This window comes from Talaromyces marneffei, chromosome 4, assembly GCF_009556855.1.
Source record: "Talaromyces marneffei chromosome 4, complete sequence".
NCBI classification, from domain to species: domain Eukaryota; kingdom Fungi; phylum Ascomycota; class Eurotiomycetes; order Eurotiales; family Trichocomaceae; genus Talaromyces; species Talaromyces marneffei.
In genome coordinates, this window is record NC_072351.1 from 2624421 (window position 1) to 2641397 (window position 16977).

Below are 16977 nucleotides of genomic sequence, written 5' to 3' on the forward strand. Positions count from 1 at the left end.
AAACAAGACGCACGCCGGGCCCTGAACTTAAGAAACGCATTGATAGAGAGAGAAAAGGAAGCAAAAAAAAAAAAAAAAAAAATCATAAATCATCGTGACAAGGAAAAGCGTACCCAGATTTGTGTGGTGGGGGTCAAGGACAGAAAGATAGTAAGCATGTACATAAGTGAGCAAGTAAGCAACCAAGTAAGATAAATTTTTGATACAATCCCATCCAATCCGATACGATCCGCTAGAAAGAGACAAAAAGATGACAGAATTTGGGATCAGGAAGTATGTCAGAAGACGGGAAAAATGGATATCTGTGAATCCATGTAGCGTACAGCGCAGGAACAAAATCGCCAAAGAAAAAAAAAAAAAACAACCAGGAAGGCATCTAATAGTACAAATAAGAGGACGGAGAAGGATCAAGGAAAATCATTCCAAACCGCACTCAACCATCCAGTCGGTGAACCCACTTCAGAAGGCGGAATGGTGTGTCCCTGCTCAAAGCTCCAATCGGCGAGGAAAGCGACTACATCATCGCCGCCGAGACTGGTGGACCAGATGCTCGGGTAATAGTAATCGAGGATCGAGTCCATCATTCCTCCTGTTGTTGAAACTGGAGTTGGCGCGTAGCCCATTGATGTAGTGGATGTGGAGGGTGGTTGTTGAGGTGCTGCTAGGGTAGGCGGTGGTGGCGCGGCTGAAGAGCCTGGTGGTGGGAGCATGGGTGGGTAGGGTGAGTGGCTGTTTGAGGTTGCGGCGTTGATAGGTGGTAGGTTTTGAGAGTAAGGGGGCGGTGGAGGTCCTTGTTGATGCGGAGGGAGCCATGAGTTGAGCGGTTGAAGGCGATGGGATGAGGACGTTGGAGGTTGTTGGTTGGCTTGTCCTGCTCCGGGGGAGTTGAATGCACTTGGCGATGTGAGAGAAGGCAGACTGGGCGACGCAGTTGAAGAGATTGAATTTTGGCGTTGTTGGATTGACGGGAAAGGATACGAAGAAGAGGATTGAGATGGCATTGGTCGAGATGGTAGAGGTAGACTCGGGCGACGATCCATCTCAGGTCGAGATATGTCCCCTTCAGAAGCTGAAGGAGTGAGAGGTAGAGGAGGCAGGTTCTTTGCACTGTTGACTGTAACCCAAGAGTCGCGCTTTTGCTGCATGCCATCCATGGTGGAATCACCGGATTCGCTTTTCACTGCATTGCTGGCTGTTTCACTCAACGAAAGCCCACCTCGTTCTGCTGCAGCGACTGTGCTCGTGCCGTCTTCATCCAGAGAGCCTGCCTCTGGGATCTGGTCATCTATATTTCCAAACTCGAGGAAGATCTTTTCTAGCAGCTTGAACTCCTCCAATCCGCCTCCTGGTCCGCCCTCTCGTACTGGCCTCAAGCCCATGGGGCTATGGCTATGAAGACTGTCGCCACTGCGGGAGCGAGACTTGACAAAATCCCTCTTGACTTTGACAAAGTAGCTATGCAATCTGTTCAGCGTACGGAACCAGCCAGTCGCAAGACCGAGACGAGGTCGCATGTCACGTAGAATATCAAGCGCTTTGCGTGTTGGTAGCTGCGGTTGAATAGACATGCCCGTTGACGTCGGTGACAAGGCTTGTCTAGGTGACAGATATCCGTCAACATCCATGTAGCTGAAATGAGCTGCGTAAAGTCCCATGAAAGCTGCATTGTAAATAGCAAACCCAACAAGTGGAGTTTCGACAAGAACACCTCTCTCCTGACAAGCGATGACTAGATCCATCATATTCCTTGCGGCTCGGAAGAGTTCCCTGGTGCTTTCACGCCAGAACCCGTCCGGCACAGCATACTGTTCACGAGGGAATGATGGTTCATCTAATGGGCCGACAGGCTCGTTGCAGCGGAGGGGCAGGAATGGTAGATAAGCTCGGTGCAAGACGATCAACGACAGAAAATAGACGACATGCATGACCATATAAGCTGACAGTGAATGTTCGGTCTGACTGTGTCCATCGGTGCTTCGCTGCGAGTACTGCAGTTTTCTCGGCAGACTCTCCTGAAATTCGGCGAGTTTGGCCCTCAACTTCGAAAAACTTGATTCGGGTTGCCATGGGCCGTATGTTTCGTTTTGTCTACCTCCAGCACATGACCATTTAGTAATACTACCCCAAATTCGAATGACCCGAATAACGCGACTTAAAAGAGACTCTTGAGCGCCGACCTCCCAGCGATCGACGTCATGATCAGCAGAATCGATACGCTTGGAGACTGGCGACCAAGATTTTGAGTCTATCGACCCATTGCGTAGGTTATCTTCGCCGTATGGCACGCTCTGTCGCAAACTTGGAATTTGTCCACCCGGGCCATCAAAGCTTGACGCACGTCGTGCCGGACTATCCGACAATTTGGATGTACGTACTCGTTCGCCAAATGCGAAAGCGTCATCACTAGGTAGCTGGATATCTAGATCCCGAACTTTTACCATTCGAGGTCGATGCTTGCCGGTGCTGAGACATCGATCCATAATAAAACAAGCCCAAAAAGTCCTTCGTTTTGTTTCCTGTACAATCACATCGTCGGAGCTTTGTTCTGGTTGTTCCTTTTGGCGTTGTACAATTCCGAAGTGATCGGCCTCGACCTTGAGAGCTGTATAGCGGTTTGATTCGCTGCGAGGGGTAGTGGAAGAAAATGTATCGTTTTCTAGTTCGTAGGACAAACCCATTGCTTGGGCCAGTCGGATTGCGATGCCGACATAGAGCCAGGCGCTTTTGCCTCGACACATGCCCCATTCGTGCAAAGCCAGCATCAATAACGCCTGTACATGGACTAGATCCGCCGTCATTAGTCCCATGCCATCGGGGCCGGCGAGACGGGATCGTAGCGCTGAGGCGTAGAACTCGGAGGCGGCAGATGGATTGGACGGGTTGCCGGACGATGCCGGGGAATGGTAGGCTACCAACTGGGGATGGAAGCGTGCGGTAAGCGTCAGGACCCCTAGCAGGATTAAAGGTGGAAGTTGCGTTCTCGGAGGCGGACTATGCGGATGGTGTTCGGAATTATTCGATTGGGCATCGGATTGAGGTGAAGACAGCTGACCAGCCTGATTCTTCAAGGAGGTCGAATCAATGAACGGCAGGATAGTCGCGAACTGTGTCTGAAACGATTTGGACAAAGCCTCCCATACTTTTGGAGACAATATTGACGAGTCAAGGACATCTACCATATTCTTGCCGGCGTCCTTACCAGCAGAACCTGAACCTCCTGTGACTTTTCGCGATCGTTGACGCTTCGGATTATCCCATTCGGCGCCATTTCGCTCATCGCCATCAAGTGTGGCGGCAATATCGCGTTTCGCACCCCCTCCACCGATGGCGGGGGTGGGATAGACGCATTCCCTGTGCGAGGCCTCGCAGGCACGACATGTGGTGTCTATTCCGGCATTGACGCACTTGATCTTACTTCGGCGGCACCGAGAGCAGGCGATGCTGGAGCGCATTTCAAGAAGTTCTGGGGTGTTGGTGCCTTCGCTTTCTAGTATTGAAAGACATTCACGGTAGTAGCTGACAGGTACAATTGATCGGAAGCGAAACGTATGAAAGCTGTCAATTACGAGGTAGGTCGATCGGTCGGTCGCTCTGAGACAGGTGGATCCGGGGAAGGTTGGTACACACTGACAGTAAGGACACACACTAGACCACCACACACGTCAAATCAATAAATTTAGTAATTTCAAGCACAGTAGGACGCTTCAAAGTGCCTTGAGAGAGTGCAGAAAGAGCGCGAAAAGGAACTAAAGGCGCCTAGAGGGGATTTCTGGGGAGGAATGCTTGGGTTTTTGTTTAGTTTAGGTCCACGGGGCAAGAAGTGGGTTCCCCGGTTTTTTCTTGAATCCCAATTTCGCGGAGATATGCCCGACTGTATTTTAGTGCGTATTTTTCTGTTTTGTACAACGGGTTTTGCAGTCGTGCCCCCCTCGGCAATACTTGACCCGTACCGATTACGGTATCATACGCCGTAAGTAATTTACTCGATACTTTTCTCGGGCTGCACCCGGGATTCGGCGGAATATCACCAGACAGACAGCCCGACTGTGTACTACATACAGTACATACATGTACAGGTACAAAGCACAAATGAGCAGGCTTATTGCGCATGCAAGGGAGTTGTATGATCGACGGTCCTAGGAACGTGTACGTACTACGTAACTCGTATTCTTTTTTTTTCTCTCTCTTCTTTTTTCTTTTTCTGCTTCACTCGTATCTGCTGCGCAAACACCAGCCCGGTCGGCGTCAAAGTCACTGATGAGTTGGCCTGGGAGATAAAAAAGAAATGCCGTAAAGTCCTTCACCCGTCTCGTACGAAGTAGGGCTCTAGCTAGTGGGCACTCTTGGCTTTAATATAAATTCTCTCACATAGGCAGGTGATGCTACGTACTACACAGCCTGCCTCTGCAAAAAAGAAAAATCAAAAAATCAAAAAATCGATGGTTAATTTGCGATCGGACGAGCGCAGGCAGGGAGAAATACCATAGTATGAGTAGTCCAACCCAATAACCGAGAAGAATCTGTAAGGACGCTGGATCGCTGGCAAGTGACATACCTCCTCCTACCTAGGCAGTTAGCCGACGGGTACCATTGATTGAAGGACATCCCGGCACGGACAGTGGTGGCTTGGAAACTTAAAGAACGAATTAATCTTTCACTTTCAACCCCATGCGAGGTCAGAGTATTTATACGTAGCATATAGATCTCCCTTTATCCGGCATAATTTTTTTTTTGGTTTTTTCCCCCTTTTCCCAAGAGCTTTATGATTTTATGAGGAATACTACGAGTAAATCGGAATAAATCTGATTGCCTGACGGACCGGCAACGTTCCCGAAGAGAAACCGAAAGGCACACATCACAAATACACGAGTCATTCTGTGGATTCGACGTAACCACACATTTAGTTGGCAGATGGTTGGTTGCTTTGTCGACTACGCAGTTACAGCTTACAACATACTAGTTAGTACAGGCCCCATAACTACCAGGATACCCAGTGGCTAGTAAAGAAATAGCAGGCCTAGTTAAGTGGCGGCCTGCGAGTGTGAGGCTGGCCCGTACATACATGTGCCCCAGAATCCGAGAGGCAAGTCCGAGGCCCGGGGAAGACAGGCTAACGTCGCTAGCCCCATCGTCGGCCTCATCTCCGGGATCTGTGCTCTCTCTCTCTCTTGCTGCTCTTTACGGAGTACTATTTTGTACGTGCGAGTATTGTCTGGATTCTAGTTCGGGTTGTGGTCTGTGACCAGCGCAGAGTGATACAACTGGCAAACAAATCACTGTGCGACCTTTAAATCAGAAGTTCTCGGGTAGAGAGGGGAACACGTATTCGGGTACTTGAGACTGTGTTGTGGAACATGTGAGCCGTGTGCGAAGCCAGGGAGAAAAAGCAATACCGTAAGCGTGCATGTATGTGCCTCTGATGAAAAGAAGCAAAGCAACCACTATGAAGCTCGAAGCCGATAATCCCCCGACGTTCCACCATACATATGCACTAGTTAGATAGTACTAGATACAGACTAACTTATATGATGCGCAGCTTGATTGATAATAAAGAAGGTGAGGAGTACACTGCTACCTCATGCCTCCGCGATCAAAACGGAAGAGAGAGAGACGGGTCAACCCCACAAATTCTCCAGCCAATCAGCAACCACGGTAAATTACCGTAAATGACCAGGCACGGAGACTCCACGTAAGTACCATACTGCGTACGGAGTAATTAATACAAACCGGTTAATGTCATTTGCCCATGGAGGATGTAGTTATTAGCCAGCCAATAGAGTCCCGTCCTGTCTCCAGCCAAACCTTGTTTTACCCGATTGGAATGTGTGTACCTTAACCGATCCCGATGACTGCTGCTTGACTCTCTCTCCAGCCTGTGAACTATCAGCAATTATTAATAGGATTAACCAGAATAACTTAACTAATGCATAGTTAACTAACTTCTAGCACTCTTGACCATTGCGAAGTAAAGGATGGCGGCTTGTGAATAACGAACCGCATCAACCCCCCTCCAAACTCTGCGACGAATTGTATCTATCTCTCCGTGGAGTTTTTCTTTTGGCGGTCGGTCCGTCGGCTTATCGGCGACGGTCGGTACACACACAAAAAAAAACGTGCAAATGGGGAATGCCTGTCGCCGGCCCCATTTTTTACCTTACCTGCTACCGTACGTACGAGTACTGTAAAACTGTATTCACAGATTACATTTTTACAATTTACGGGAGACTGGCCTCGCTCGGAACATCAAACCCCGCAATTCAGATTCTTATTACGTATTGCTATAAGTTACTTATCATCGCAAGGAGAAGTAGAACTGGAGAGAATATGATCGAGTTGATGATGTTTTTATCTTCGCACACAAATTGTAAGTACCGGTAAGCACTAATATGGGTGAGCGAAAAGTCGGGGTACATTATAAGCGCTTAGTTTACCCCGCAAATGTTGTGCAGCTATCAAATGACTTAGTTTGGCTGGAATTGATATACACCTGCTGAGTTGGCGATGGAGATAATACATTTTGAGCACGTATATCTATCTTATCAAGAGCACATCCTGTATAGAGTTATTACATAGTCGTATCGAGGACGTGTGGAATTGCGGTCTGCGACTGTAACTGTGACGGCGGCTACATAGATATATTTCTGCAGCGTCATGTGTCGCCCATGCCCTACTACTGCTACACCCTCGGCACATGGACGCATACTGAGCTTGATTCACTTGGACCATGACTTTGATCTGATACGGACCGTACTACTACGTAGTATGTATTTCTGTCACCCACTTACCGATAATATTCCGTCACCCATGTCCATAGCATCAATTGCCGGTGACCTCGGCAAGTCTAGATCGTGCTTGCCCATTGTATAAGATATACTCTGGGATCTTGGTCAAAACACGGAGGTAAAGAATCTGGACCTGGACTTTACATTGATGTTTGATTACGGAGTATGACTTTGAGATCGAGAAGTATGGTTCCTAGGAGAGTACGACGCTCAAGTGCACAAGTATATCCTGCTTGCAGATGGAAGATTTCGGGGAAGTATGTCTAGCCCCATACATTTTTTGTGGAGACCAATAACTTAGGTGATTATTCATTAATAATACAGACTCAACTCATACTATCACACATATAACTATAATATAGATATGTATTCAATTAATTATGTACAAGCACAATCACCTGGGAATAGACACCTAGGCATCAGGAACAACAAGCTTAGAAACTACCAACCCAAGGGTTGTAATTAGTGCACCCATTCGACAACGAAGTCGAAGCCGTAATCTCGGCTCCAATACCACTCTTAACTGTAGCGCCACCCCTGACAACACTAAACGTAACCGCGCCGGTCTGGCCATTAAAGTCCTGACTCCAGTGGTTCATACCAGCAACACCATCATATGAAACCGCAGCATTACTACCAATCTGCACCGTTACAGTAGCATCAGCCGTCAACAAAGCACTGAAAAACACCTTGTCCTGAACGATGGAGTTGACGTCAACGGTAGTCTGGCCTTGATCGGGATCATTGCCGTATACGCCGCACGCGCTGCCTGCTGCGGCGGGTGCGAGGCGGTACCAGTATTGCATCTGGTCGCGGGAGATGTTGAATGTGTCGCCTTTGAAGGTGGCGATGTAGAAAGGCAAGAAGTCAAGGAAGCTTTGGTGTGACATGTTGTCGACGTAGGCTAATGAGCCGGCGGGGACTTCGCTAGCGGTCACGAAGGGGCCGATGTAGGAGGATTCACCCCAGTCGTTCCATGTGACGACCCTATTCATATTTGATTAGCAACAAAGTAGCAGTCTCTGTGAGAAGAAGCTGGAACAAGACGTACTGGACAAATTGAGGGTCGACGCAGGTGACTTGAATCCATCGGTCATCCCAGAGGTCATCACCACGCCAGACCCAGTCGGTGCCTCCGCTTGCACTGTGGAAGAACCATGGCGAAACGCCCATCATGTACGTCTTGTCGGACCCAATTGCATCGAGCCATTCGAAATCAGGCTCGTCGGTCATATCGGCCGCACCTACAGGCCACATGTTCCAGCTGACTATACTTCTCATTAGTTCGATGTCAATCAAGAAAAAAAAAAAAAAAAAAAAAAGGATCAAGAGGATGCGAGGGCGTACAAAATCCATCGATATTGTCGAGATACGACTTAATCCCAGCAGGCCCCAAACTCGTCCAATCCGGCACAAAGTAAACATCCACCGCCGACCGAATGGGACCTCCGTGCGCCCAATCCGCAATATTTCCGGTGCCCTCAAAAGTTGAGACAAAGGGCTTGCCATCATAGGCCAAATAACAATCGGAACTGGCATACTGCTTCAGCATAGACACAACCTCTGAGGCAGGCCAGGGCTGACCACCACCGAGGTAGTCAAACGAAATGAATAGCTTGAAGCCATTTGAAAGGGCTTCACAAGCCGCAAAAGCGTTGGCGATTTGTGCGGGGATGTTGCCATCGGGGAATCCACCGTTCAAGGCAAAGGCATCTAGACCGGAGTTATGGGCGAGAGTAATGTCGCTTTCCCAGGTGGATTGGGTGTGTGCTGCAGTGTTGCCGACGACGACGTGCGCAAAGGCGAGTTTTTGAGCGGCTGTTAGTCCGCTGAAGCTGCTGGTTGCCGCGATGGCTGAGAGGAGGAGGGAAGTGGTTTGCTTCATCCTGGCCAAGCTATTTGATGTACCGAACTTGATACACTATCCAACTCGTGCCAGAGTTAGAAGGTCGGTGGGATATATTCCACATTTTATAAATTCACGAACCCTACCTCATTATAACTTGAACAGGGTCCCCCTGACTAGCGACCAACATGAAATCTGATTTAGCTTGATATCCCGATAATCCCGTACGTGGTAAGTTAGTTAACTAAGTTAGTTAGTTCTTTAGTTGGTAAGTTAGTTATGTAAAAGTAAGCAACAAGGCAGTGTCTAACTAACTTAGGCACGAACCATGTTGAACAAGTAGAATCACCAGTCGACTTGGTCCTTGGGTAATAACATGTGGGCTGGAGTGTCTGGAGTCTGGACAAGCAGCATAAATTTTCGCTCCAATTTGTTATTGGTTAAAACACGAGTTTTGTCAGTCAGGGCATGATTCCTATTTTAGAAAGAGGTTAGGAGCAGGTTAGAAAGAGGATCCAGCAGCTGGTCACCAGCCAACGTCGTCCAGTCGTTGGGCATTTCCCGGCGCTTAGTGCTTACTTCTGTTCTGTTCAGGTGTTTTAGCGAGGTGGTTTAGGGGGTGCCTACGCGTTTCAGGGAATTAGATCCCAAGAATAGCTTATTTAGTGCTTACTTCCTTCTTTCCGTCAACATTGAATGGGATTGCTCTGCTCGCTGCTTCTGTAAGTGTTGTGATGTAGTTTGGTTACATGTATATATATATATATATATACTAGCTCTACGAACCAAAAGAAAAGTAACAATAACCTAGCTCTTCGGGCAAGTTGAAATTCATTCTTAAAATTAAGCATAATGACTGCTGAAACGTGTCATGCACCTCTGGCCTCACTCCAATTCGTCCGTGGGCCAGAAAGCCATAATCAACTGCACCACTTGAAACTCGCCATCATGTAAGCCCTAAATTTCGATTCGAGGCTGAAGAAAGTCTAATTAGCCAGCCGTATGCATAATGTCTCTCATATTTAAATTAAGATTTCGATTGAAGCCACACGCACAAACCGCCATCTAATTTTCTCAGCTAACTAGCCTAATGCCTATTCCGTAGAAGCACCTAATCTCAAAGTGACTGTTTCCATGAATAAAATAAACATTTATAGATATTAAGTTTTCCTGGACATATTGGGCGCTAATCCAAAATGGGCCAACGGCGAATGTATTTGACTCGGATTTTTGGATTCCGGTTAATTGGTTAATTGAGCACTATAGTACTTACTGGTAAAATGGCAATATGGGAATATGGAAAACGCCACATGGGAAGGTGATTCGAATTCACACTTCACCAAAATTGTTGATCCAACTTGTCAGACGTTCACATAGAAAAAAGGACCAGGATGCCCAAGATTTCAATAGAATTAAATAATCGTGCCAAGCCACTCTCCAAGCCTCCAAGCCTCCAACACCGGTGTTAGTGCTCACTGCTCACCGGTCAAAACGTAATTTCCGGTCAAAACACAGATTTTATGAATATGGCATTTTGACAACACATTAGGGGGTAACTAGAGTCTAGCCAAAACCAAGGGTTCTCCATAGCAGAAGTCTGTAGAGGTAAATCCGGCTCAAAAGCAGCAAATAAATTGGTAGGATCGGCCAATTCTTGAGGTCTCTGGTTGGCACTACGTATTTCTCATGTTCTCCATCTTTCTAGCCTCGACTTTTGTATTAGCATATCCTACAGTAAGAATTACTCCTACATTCGCAATCTGACCCTTTTTTTTTTTCGTGTCGGATCAAGGACATGAATATTACCAAATATCGTCATTCCCCGGCGTCAAATACACCTTCAACGGTGGTTTATGCCATGCCAGATAATTCTTCTGCGTAATCCACTCACAACTCTCATCCGCAAGCTCCAAATCAAAGTTGAATATGATCGGAGCCAGGATCAGACGCATCTTATTATACCAGACTATTCATTCAGATATTAGTCTCATCTCTTCTTATCTATTATAGTTAGGAACTATTTTCGCACGTTAGCTATCGTCTAGACCACGATGCCATCGATGCAATCATCTAATCTACGTAGCGTAGCCCTCATCGGGGTCAGACTGCGTGTCAGAGATGATTTAATCCAAATATGCTGTACAGAATTCGTAGTATGCAAAGAAAAATCGAATACGAACCCGAACCCGAGTACGAGGTCAAGCCCTAAGTCAATATCCACTCCATTCTTTAATGGACAAAGGGACCCAGATGGGCTCGAATTGTAAAATTCTCAGTCGCAAATGTGAGATCCAAGGAGAAAACCTTATCAACCATGTATCAAGTATTCTGGTTGTCTGAAAAGCCATTTCTATAAGAATGGGTCTCTCGAGGAGCGTTTTCATCAATGGTAGACACAACGCTCCATCGATTGTTCTACACATACCGAGTCTCCTCCGGAAGAAGACTGGAAACAATGCGTACAAGTCCCGTCTAGATGATGGTGTCACACCCAAGCAACGTTTCCTTCAAAGCATAGCTCGACCAAGCCGAATTCCTCTATTCTCTCCAATCGTGACGTCAATGTCTATCTATCTCGCTGTCTTATACGGGTCTCTTATACAGCCTCTTCACGACATTCTCAGAAGTGTTTCAAGGGCGAAGCCGAGAGTTCGATCTCCTGCTTTCCAAAATAACCATTATATTTAATGCGGAGGAAACTATACGACGATTATCGACTCCGGGGGATGCCACCCTATCTGCTCCTGCGGCCATCGCAACCAGCCGCGATACTTTTCATCCAACACTGAGTACAACTGCATTAGAAGCCGACTACTCAGTCCTTCCATCCACCACATCCACTCAATCTGCTGCAACCCCACACAATAATACGCAAATATAATCAATGCCACCGGGTCTTCCTGCCCTAACATTTCCAAATATTCATTGGATACCTCTAGTATCCAAGCAAATACATCCGCGGTCTGAAGCCTGGTGCCTTCACCCGGCTTCATCACGACAGCCAGTGTTCGGCCCAGTGAATCCACGGCTTCATCATAGATTCGGCGGGTTCGCGGATCGTGCGCGTACTCCGCGGAGATCATCCTTTTCAATTCCCAGGTATACACCTGTGCCTGGTCGAGAGATTGCGCAAGACGAGCCGCCCTCGATCGGGCCCCATTCATAAATATCGAGCCGAGTATGCCGGTCTCAAAGTCGTGACTGCTGTAATTAATAATTGTTCTTGTGCCGCGAAATAGTAAAGCCCATTCAGCAAGATGGCCCCTTTCAAACAAGACGAGAAAGTTCTTATCTTCGAACTTGGCGTTTGCGCAGGCAAACATGCAGATTAGTGAGGAGAAGAGGAACAGTCCGACACCATTGTTGGAGGCTAAGGATTGTAGGTTTGGAGTTACTGCGCGAACGGCTGCGTTATGATGCATGTGCGCGTGGGCTATACACCTTGCGCGTCGCGAGGGATCTGAGCGTGCAAGATGTAGAGCTGATACAGCCAGAATCACATGCAGCACCGCGGGCATGGCAAATCCGACGCGGGGTGCTTCGTCGCGCCAGACAGCTTGTACAGACGGATTCCGGGATAATGTATAGCATGTTGATACCATATAATGATGTATAAGTTCCATATCAAAGACCTGCCAACTAGGCGTTAACGGAATCTGTGGTTCCAAGTTATGGTTTTGCGGGCTTTGCGATGGTTGTGATGAAGATATCGGCCATGAGGTTGCTGGGCTAGCTGTAGCTGTAGCTGTGGTAGCACTTTCCGGTGCTTGATTCAGCCTCATTGGCGCCAGCGCAGGTCCAGCAGGCCGGTCTTTATCATCATGACTGGGTTGAGGTGCTGGGGAGCCATCGAAGGAGCAGGACACCATGTGCCTTGTGCAGTTGTGGCAGCTGGGTCTGTTCTCATCGCACTGGATTCGAGTCAGCAATTATTAATAATCCTTCATGTACCTTACCTCGGGAGGGAGACCTTACCTTGACTTTTCGCCTTTTGCATTGCGCGCACCCCATCCGCGACTTTCGATGCGAGCGGCGACCGGCAGCAATTGTGTTCATCGTAACCGCAACGTAACATTTGTAGCAGGCTTATGTACTTCTCCATGTGTCTCTTATCGTCAGTATATCATTCGCAATCAGAGTACAATCAACGGTGCCTCGGACACTTGAATGTGTTGGTGCGGGGCGTGTCAGACTTAAAGCCGCCCAATTATATGAGCGTCAGGGGGTACCGTAAGCACTAATTAGTAGTTAATAGTTGATCCAGCACTAAGCCCTAAGGGCGAGTCATTAGGCCTGAAGCGTCCCATAATTGAAGCAATGTTTCCCCTTTCATTGCCTACGGAGTACTGATTTGTAAAATACTTTCCCTAGTTAGCCAGAAGTCTCTAGGAGACTGGAGAGGGGCTCTCTCGATGACTTGCGGGGCTAGTCTATATCACAACTACTTATCGCAGGTACCAGGCTGTTGATGTCTTAGTGTTATTTGGGGTCTAATCCTAAGAACTTGTTTATGCTGCCTATACTATAATCTAACTTAACGAGGGCTTGGGCCATATTGATGACTTGTGGAGTATTTCTATTGAGTAGTATATTATTAATAGTACAAGGAAGGGGGTGCTAGAGTACAATTCTGTGCATCATTCATTCTCGAACCCGTACGCCTGATGAACATGCCGTAGAAACTTAATTGCATCGTCAAATGCCTTCGTTCGGGTATTAACATCAATAGCGAAAGACGGCACTACAATGACAGTCAGCCAAGTCTCATCCTAAGGAAGGATAGAACGTGATCGATCATACTCTCCAACCACCCATGAATCTGCCCCTCATAAACATCTGTCCGCACGACAACGGCCGTTCCGTCAGGCCTCTCGGTCGTCTTGGATACTTGTCTTGACTGATTGATTGCCTCAGCTTCTGCCTGTAATCTTTCCGTCATAGTCGTCGTCTCGTTCCGCAGGATATCCACACCTCCAATAATGAAGAGCATATTCTGTGGCAGAGATTTGATATCTGCCAGTGTTGGATGCAAGAGTGGGTTGTCTATGTCTCGTACCCGGTTGGGTCCAGCATATGCATCGAAAAGCGGCTGTAAGAATGCCAACGGGTCCTTTTCTGGGTAGCCAGGCGGTTTTGGTTTGAGCCAGGGTGGGAGGCGGAAGTCAACCTATTCAATCAGCTATTTTTCACAACTTGGTGTTGAGCGTGCTAGAAATAAGAGAAGTGAGTGTACCACGGCATAAAACGTCGTCGAACCCCTTAACCTCAAACTCCGTCCCGGCCAATCCCTGCGCAACCGCAAGTGCCAGATTGCCACCGACAGAAAACCCACTAACAGTGAAAATGCGAGCATCCGCATTCCAAAGCCGTTCGGCGTTTTGCGTCAAATACTCCACGACATCCTGCACATCCTCATGCGCATCTGGAAAGGTGTGCACCGGCGCATAACGGTACGCCGTCGACACAACAACTGCACCTGACTTCTCCGCAAGCTCAGCACAGAAGCGCGCGCTTCCTTCTGGTAGCCCACCCAGGAATGCGCCGCCGTGGATATTTAGATGTAGCGGGACTTTCTTCCCAGGTAGGGCCAAAGCAGCGGATTTGGGGATGTAGATGATTGCTCGGACGGACTGACCGGGAGCTCTTTTCAATGGGATAAGGATTTCTTCAGAGTGAGGGAATTTGCGTGAGATGGTCCATTCGATAGTGTATGTGAGTAGGATGGTGGGTTGGAGGAGGAGAAGGTGGAAGCGGGTGTGTAAGGGGAGATTGCGAGCGAAGATGGCGTCTTTGATGATACGAAGGGCTCTGAAGAAGAACATTGTCAATAGTCATACAGGACCTACGGATGGCTATGAGTGACTATTCAAGGTATAGAGAAGGCATGACGTTTTGCTCAATCAAGATATTGATGTGAAGTGGTTTTAAACTAGTTCTAGTACATGGATTGCCAAGCATGTCTTCGTATTCGAGGAGGGGTCTAAACTAGTAATCCAACAACTTAAATCGCAACCACATCAAATCACAACACGCAAGATATATGGTCCCACCACTGTACATGTCGAATCATCTAATTCCCAAAAACGGCACTGCATCGTATTTTCTGCCTCAAAAGATCGTTCTTGATCTGGTCTCTTTCGTATGAGAGTAAGCAGGGCCTCGGCCAACGAGAGGTCGCTATCGAAATCCAACTCTGGTTTACCAGGGGTAGTAATAAATAGTATCTGAATAGCATCGCGAATATCGACATCTGCTTTATTTCCCTGGCGTTGATGCTGAGATAGGATCTTCTCGCGTAGAATCCATTCTGGGCTGAACGTCTTGACTATATAGCCATTAATATTAAGTGACCGTCGGCTTGCATTTTGTATGTTATATTGGGGTCTCTGAGGCCAGTTCTGTTGGTCGAATATTTCGAGCTCAATGAAAGCTCCATCCAGCTTATACGCTGGGATTATGTGGCCAAACTGAGATACGGGGCCGAACTCTCCTGGGTATAATCTTGAGTAGGTGTGTAGTAAGATCATCTGCTGTGATTCCGCGTTCGTCCACATGAATGACAAGATCAATGTCTTCAGTCATTCGCGAGGGATTAGGTGCTAGCAGGCATATTGCAGCGCCTCCCATCATCGCATAGTCGATTTGCATTTCGTCTTAGACAGTCTCCGGGCTATGGCAACCACGATATATCTGAGTTGACTGTTGGGAAGTGGAGGCATCCTATATATGTAGTGATGGGTTTAGATTCCAGAAAGGAGGATTTTGAACAATGAATGGACTTGCGTAAGTGGATATCCATTCTTGTATTTTTGAGGTGATGATAGAAATGACCGAAGAATACCAAACATGAACATAATGCCCGTCCTCACCTCCTTTTCTCAATGTATAAAGAACTGAGGAATTTTTTACAGGTTCTTTATCAGCACACACAGGGTGCTGCCTAATAAGCAATCAGAGGACGCTGCCATAGGCTGCCAGACCATACTATCTTGCTGGCGCATGCAGGGCGTTTTTTATGAAACCCAAAATGCGGCGCTGCGGCGGCTATCTTGTTTGGGAAACGGTCCAGTTCAAGATGTGGTTCATTGTTGGCCAGCGTTCCTTTCTGAAATGATAAATTTGAGTATAACGATGACTTTGCTTAAAAGTCGCCCCTATGTATATCTAAGAATAGTATGAATGTATAATGTAAATTAGCTGTAATGCTCCATAAAGCCCACCCAGCCACTTATCTGCAATCCTCTTGACAGGAAAAGTAGACCCGGCGGCAGTACTCGGGTCTTGATTAAAGACTGCGGAGTATAGGTAAGTCTGAAAAAAGTATCCAAGGTTAAGAGCATTTGGAGAAGCAGAGGTGTAGGCGGTGGTATCAAATGATAAGCAAGATTGGCTCGCAGAATCCTCACATAGGCTAAATCAACGCTCCAGAGGGTTTCCCCTTGCACCAACCGGCATTTCTTTACTAGAGCCTATACGCTTCGATATGCGCCGATCCCACGGTCCATACTTTGCTTCACGCGCTCTTCCATAATGCGTACTGTACCATTCCTTGGCCCGGCTATCAAGGAATTCCCAATAATCAAAAATATCGTTGTTTACCTCAAGATAGTTCGGCATAAAGCCAATCCAGGATCGTAAAACGTCCACCCAAAGTGAGTATTTATTAATATCTTCGTCATCCATGGTAGCTTGAACAAAACTTGACGCCAGAGCCCGTTCGCAGGGATACCATAAATTATCGTAGGGAACGTATTCCTTCAAATAGCGTAGGTCGTTTACCGGGGGAAGGTGAACGAATGAGTTCGGAAGCAAGGTCAATTGCTCCTCCGTTTGCGAACTTTCCGGGAAATCAAAGGTTGTACTGTCTTCATCTACGCGCCGGTAGCCTGCGTTGATCTCGTCTATCACAGTTTGGGGGTCCGGGAGACTTTCTAGGACCTCTGGGGCGGACTCGCGTCTCGGTTTCGAAAGCTGAAATCCGGAGTCGAGCAGTTTCTTTATTGCAAGTTGATAATCCTCATCCTGGACGACAATCATATAGAGCTAACGAAGTTTTTGGGGAATTTCACTGTTAGTACTGGATATCATTCAAATAGATACCTGAAAGTTCTACATACACCAAGTACTATCGGTGCTCCGAGAAAATACATTGCTTGGCCTCCCCAGAGCATAACAGGCATAGGTTTCAGTACATGTCCGACATGTAAGGCCACTGGGTCAGGTTCGGTACTGCGCGGGCGCCGAAACATTTTTGCGGTATCGAAAAATCGAGCGAGCGATAAGTTTATGTAGTATGATGCTCGATCTTAGTGCAAGAGGAAAATGTTGTTATGAGTAGACACTTGTAGG

General features: G+C 47.4%; 6 protein-coding genes across 6 annotated transcripts; all 6 read right to left on the minus strand.

Annotated features, from left to right (window-relative positions):
- Positions 1-407: 407 nt before the first annotated feature.
- On the minus strand, positions 408-3452 carry EYB26_005988 (uncharacterized protein; the record flags this gene model as incomplete). Its single annotated transcript, XM_054265265.1, has 1 exon — positions 408-3452. The coding sequence occupies one exon, from the start codon at positions 3450-3452 to the stop codon at positions 408-410; it is 3045 nt and encodes a 1014-aa protein (XP_054121240.1).
- A 3764-nt stretch (positions 3453-7216) lies between these two features.
- EYB26_005989 (uncharacterized protein) lies at positions 7217-8667 on the minus strand (the record flags this gene model as incomplete). Its single annotated transcript, XM_054265266.1, has 3 exons — positions 7217-7769; positions 7834-8050; positions 8130-8667. The coding sequence occupies 3 exons, from the start codon at positions 8665-8667 to the stop codon at positions 7217-7219; spliced, it is 1308 nt and encodes a 435-aa protein (XP_054121241.1).
- Positions 8668-11327: 2660 nt separating this feature from the next.
- EYB26_005990 (uncharacterized protein) lies at positions 11328-12684 on the minus strand (the record flags this gene model as incomplete). Its single annotated transcript, XM_054265267.1, has 2 exons — positions 11328-12539; positions 12604-12684. The coding sequence occupies 2 exons, from the start codon at positions 12682-12684 to the stop codon at positions 11328-11330; spliced, it is 1293 nt and encodes a 430-aa protein (XP_054121242.1).
- A 581-nt stretch (positions 12685-13265) lies between these two features.
- On the minus strand, positions 13266-14450 carry EYB26_005991 (uncharacterized protein; the record flags this gene model as incomplete). Its single annotated transcript, XM_054265268.1, has 4 exons — positions 13266-13369; positions 13429-13621; positions 13685-13795; positions 13875-14450. 4 exons carry the CDS (start codon positions 14448-14450, stop codon positions 13266-13268), a joined length of 984 nt encoding a protein of 327 aa, XP_054121243.1.
- A 195-nt stretch (positions 14451-14645) lies between these two features.
- On the minus strand, positions 14646-15182 carry EYB26_005992 (uncharacterized protein; the record flags this gene model as incomplete). Its single annotated transcript, XM_054265269.1, has 1 exon — positions 14646-15182. One exon carries the CDS (start codon positions 15180-15182, stop codon positions 14646-14648), a length of 537 nt encoding a protein of 178 aa, XP_054121244.1.
- An 862-nt stretch (positions 15183-16044) lies between these two features.
- EYB26_005993 (uncharacterized protein) lies at positions 16045-16877 on the minus strand (the record flags this gene model as incomplete). Its single annotated transcript, XM_054265270.1, has 2 exons — positions 16045-16671; positions 16746-16877. 2 exons carry the CDS (start codon positions 16875-16877, stop codon positions 16045-16047), a joined length of 759 nt encoding a protein of 252 aa, XP_054121245.1.
- Positions 16878-16977: the final 100 nt, after the last annotated feature.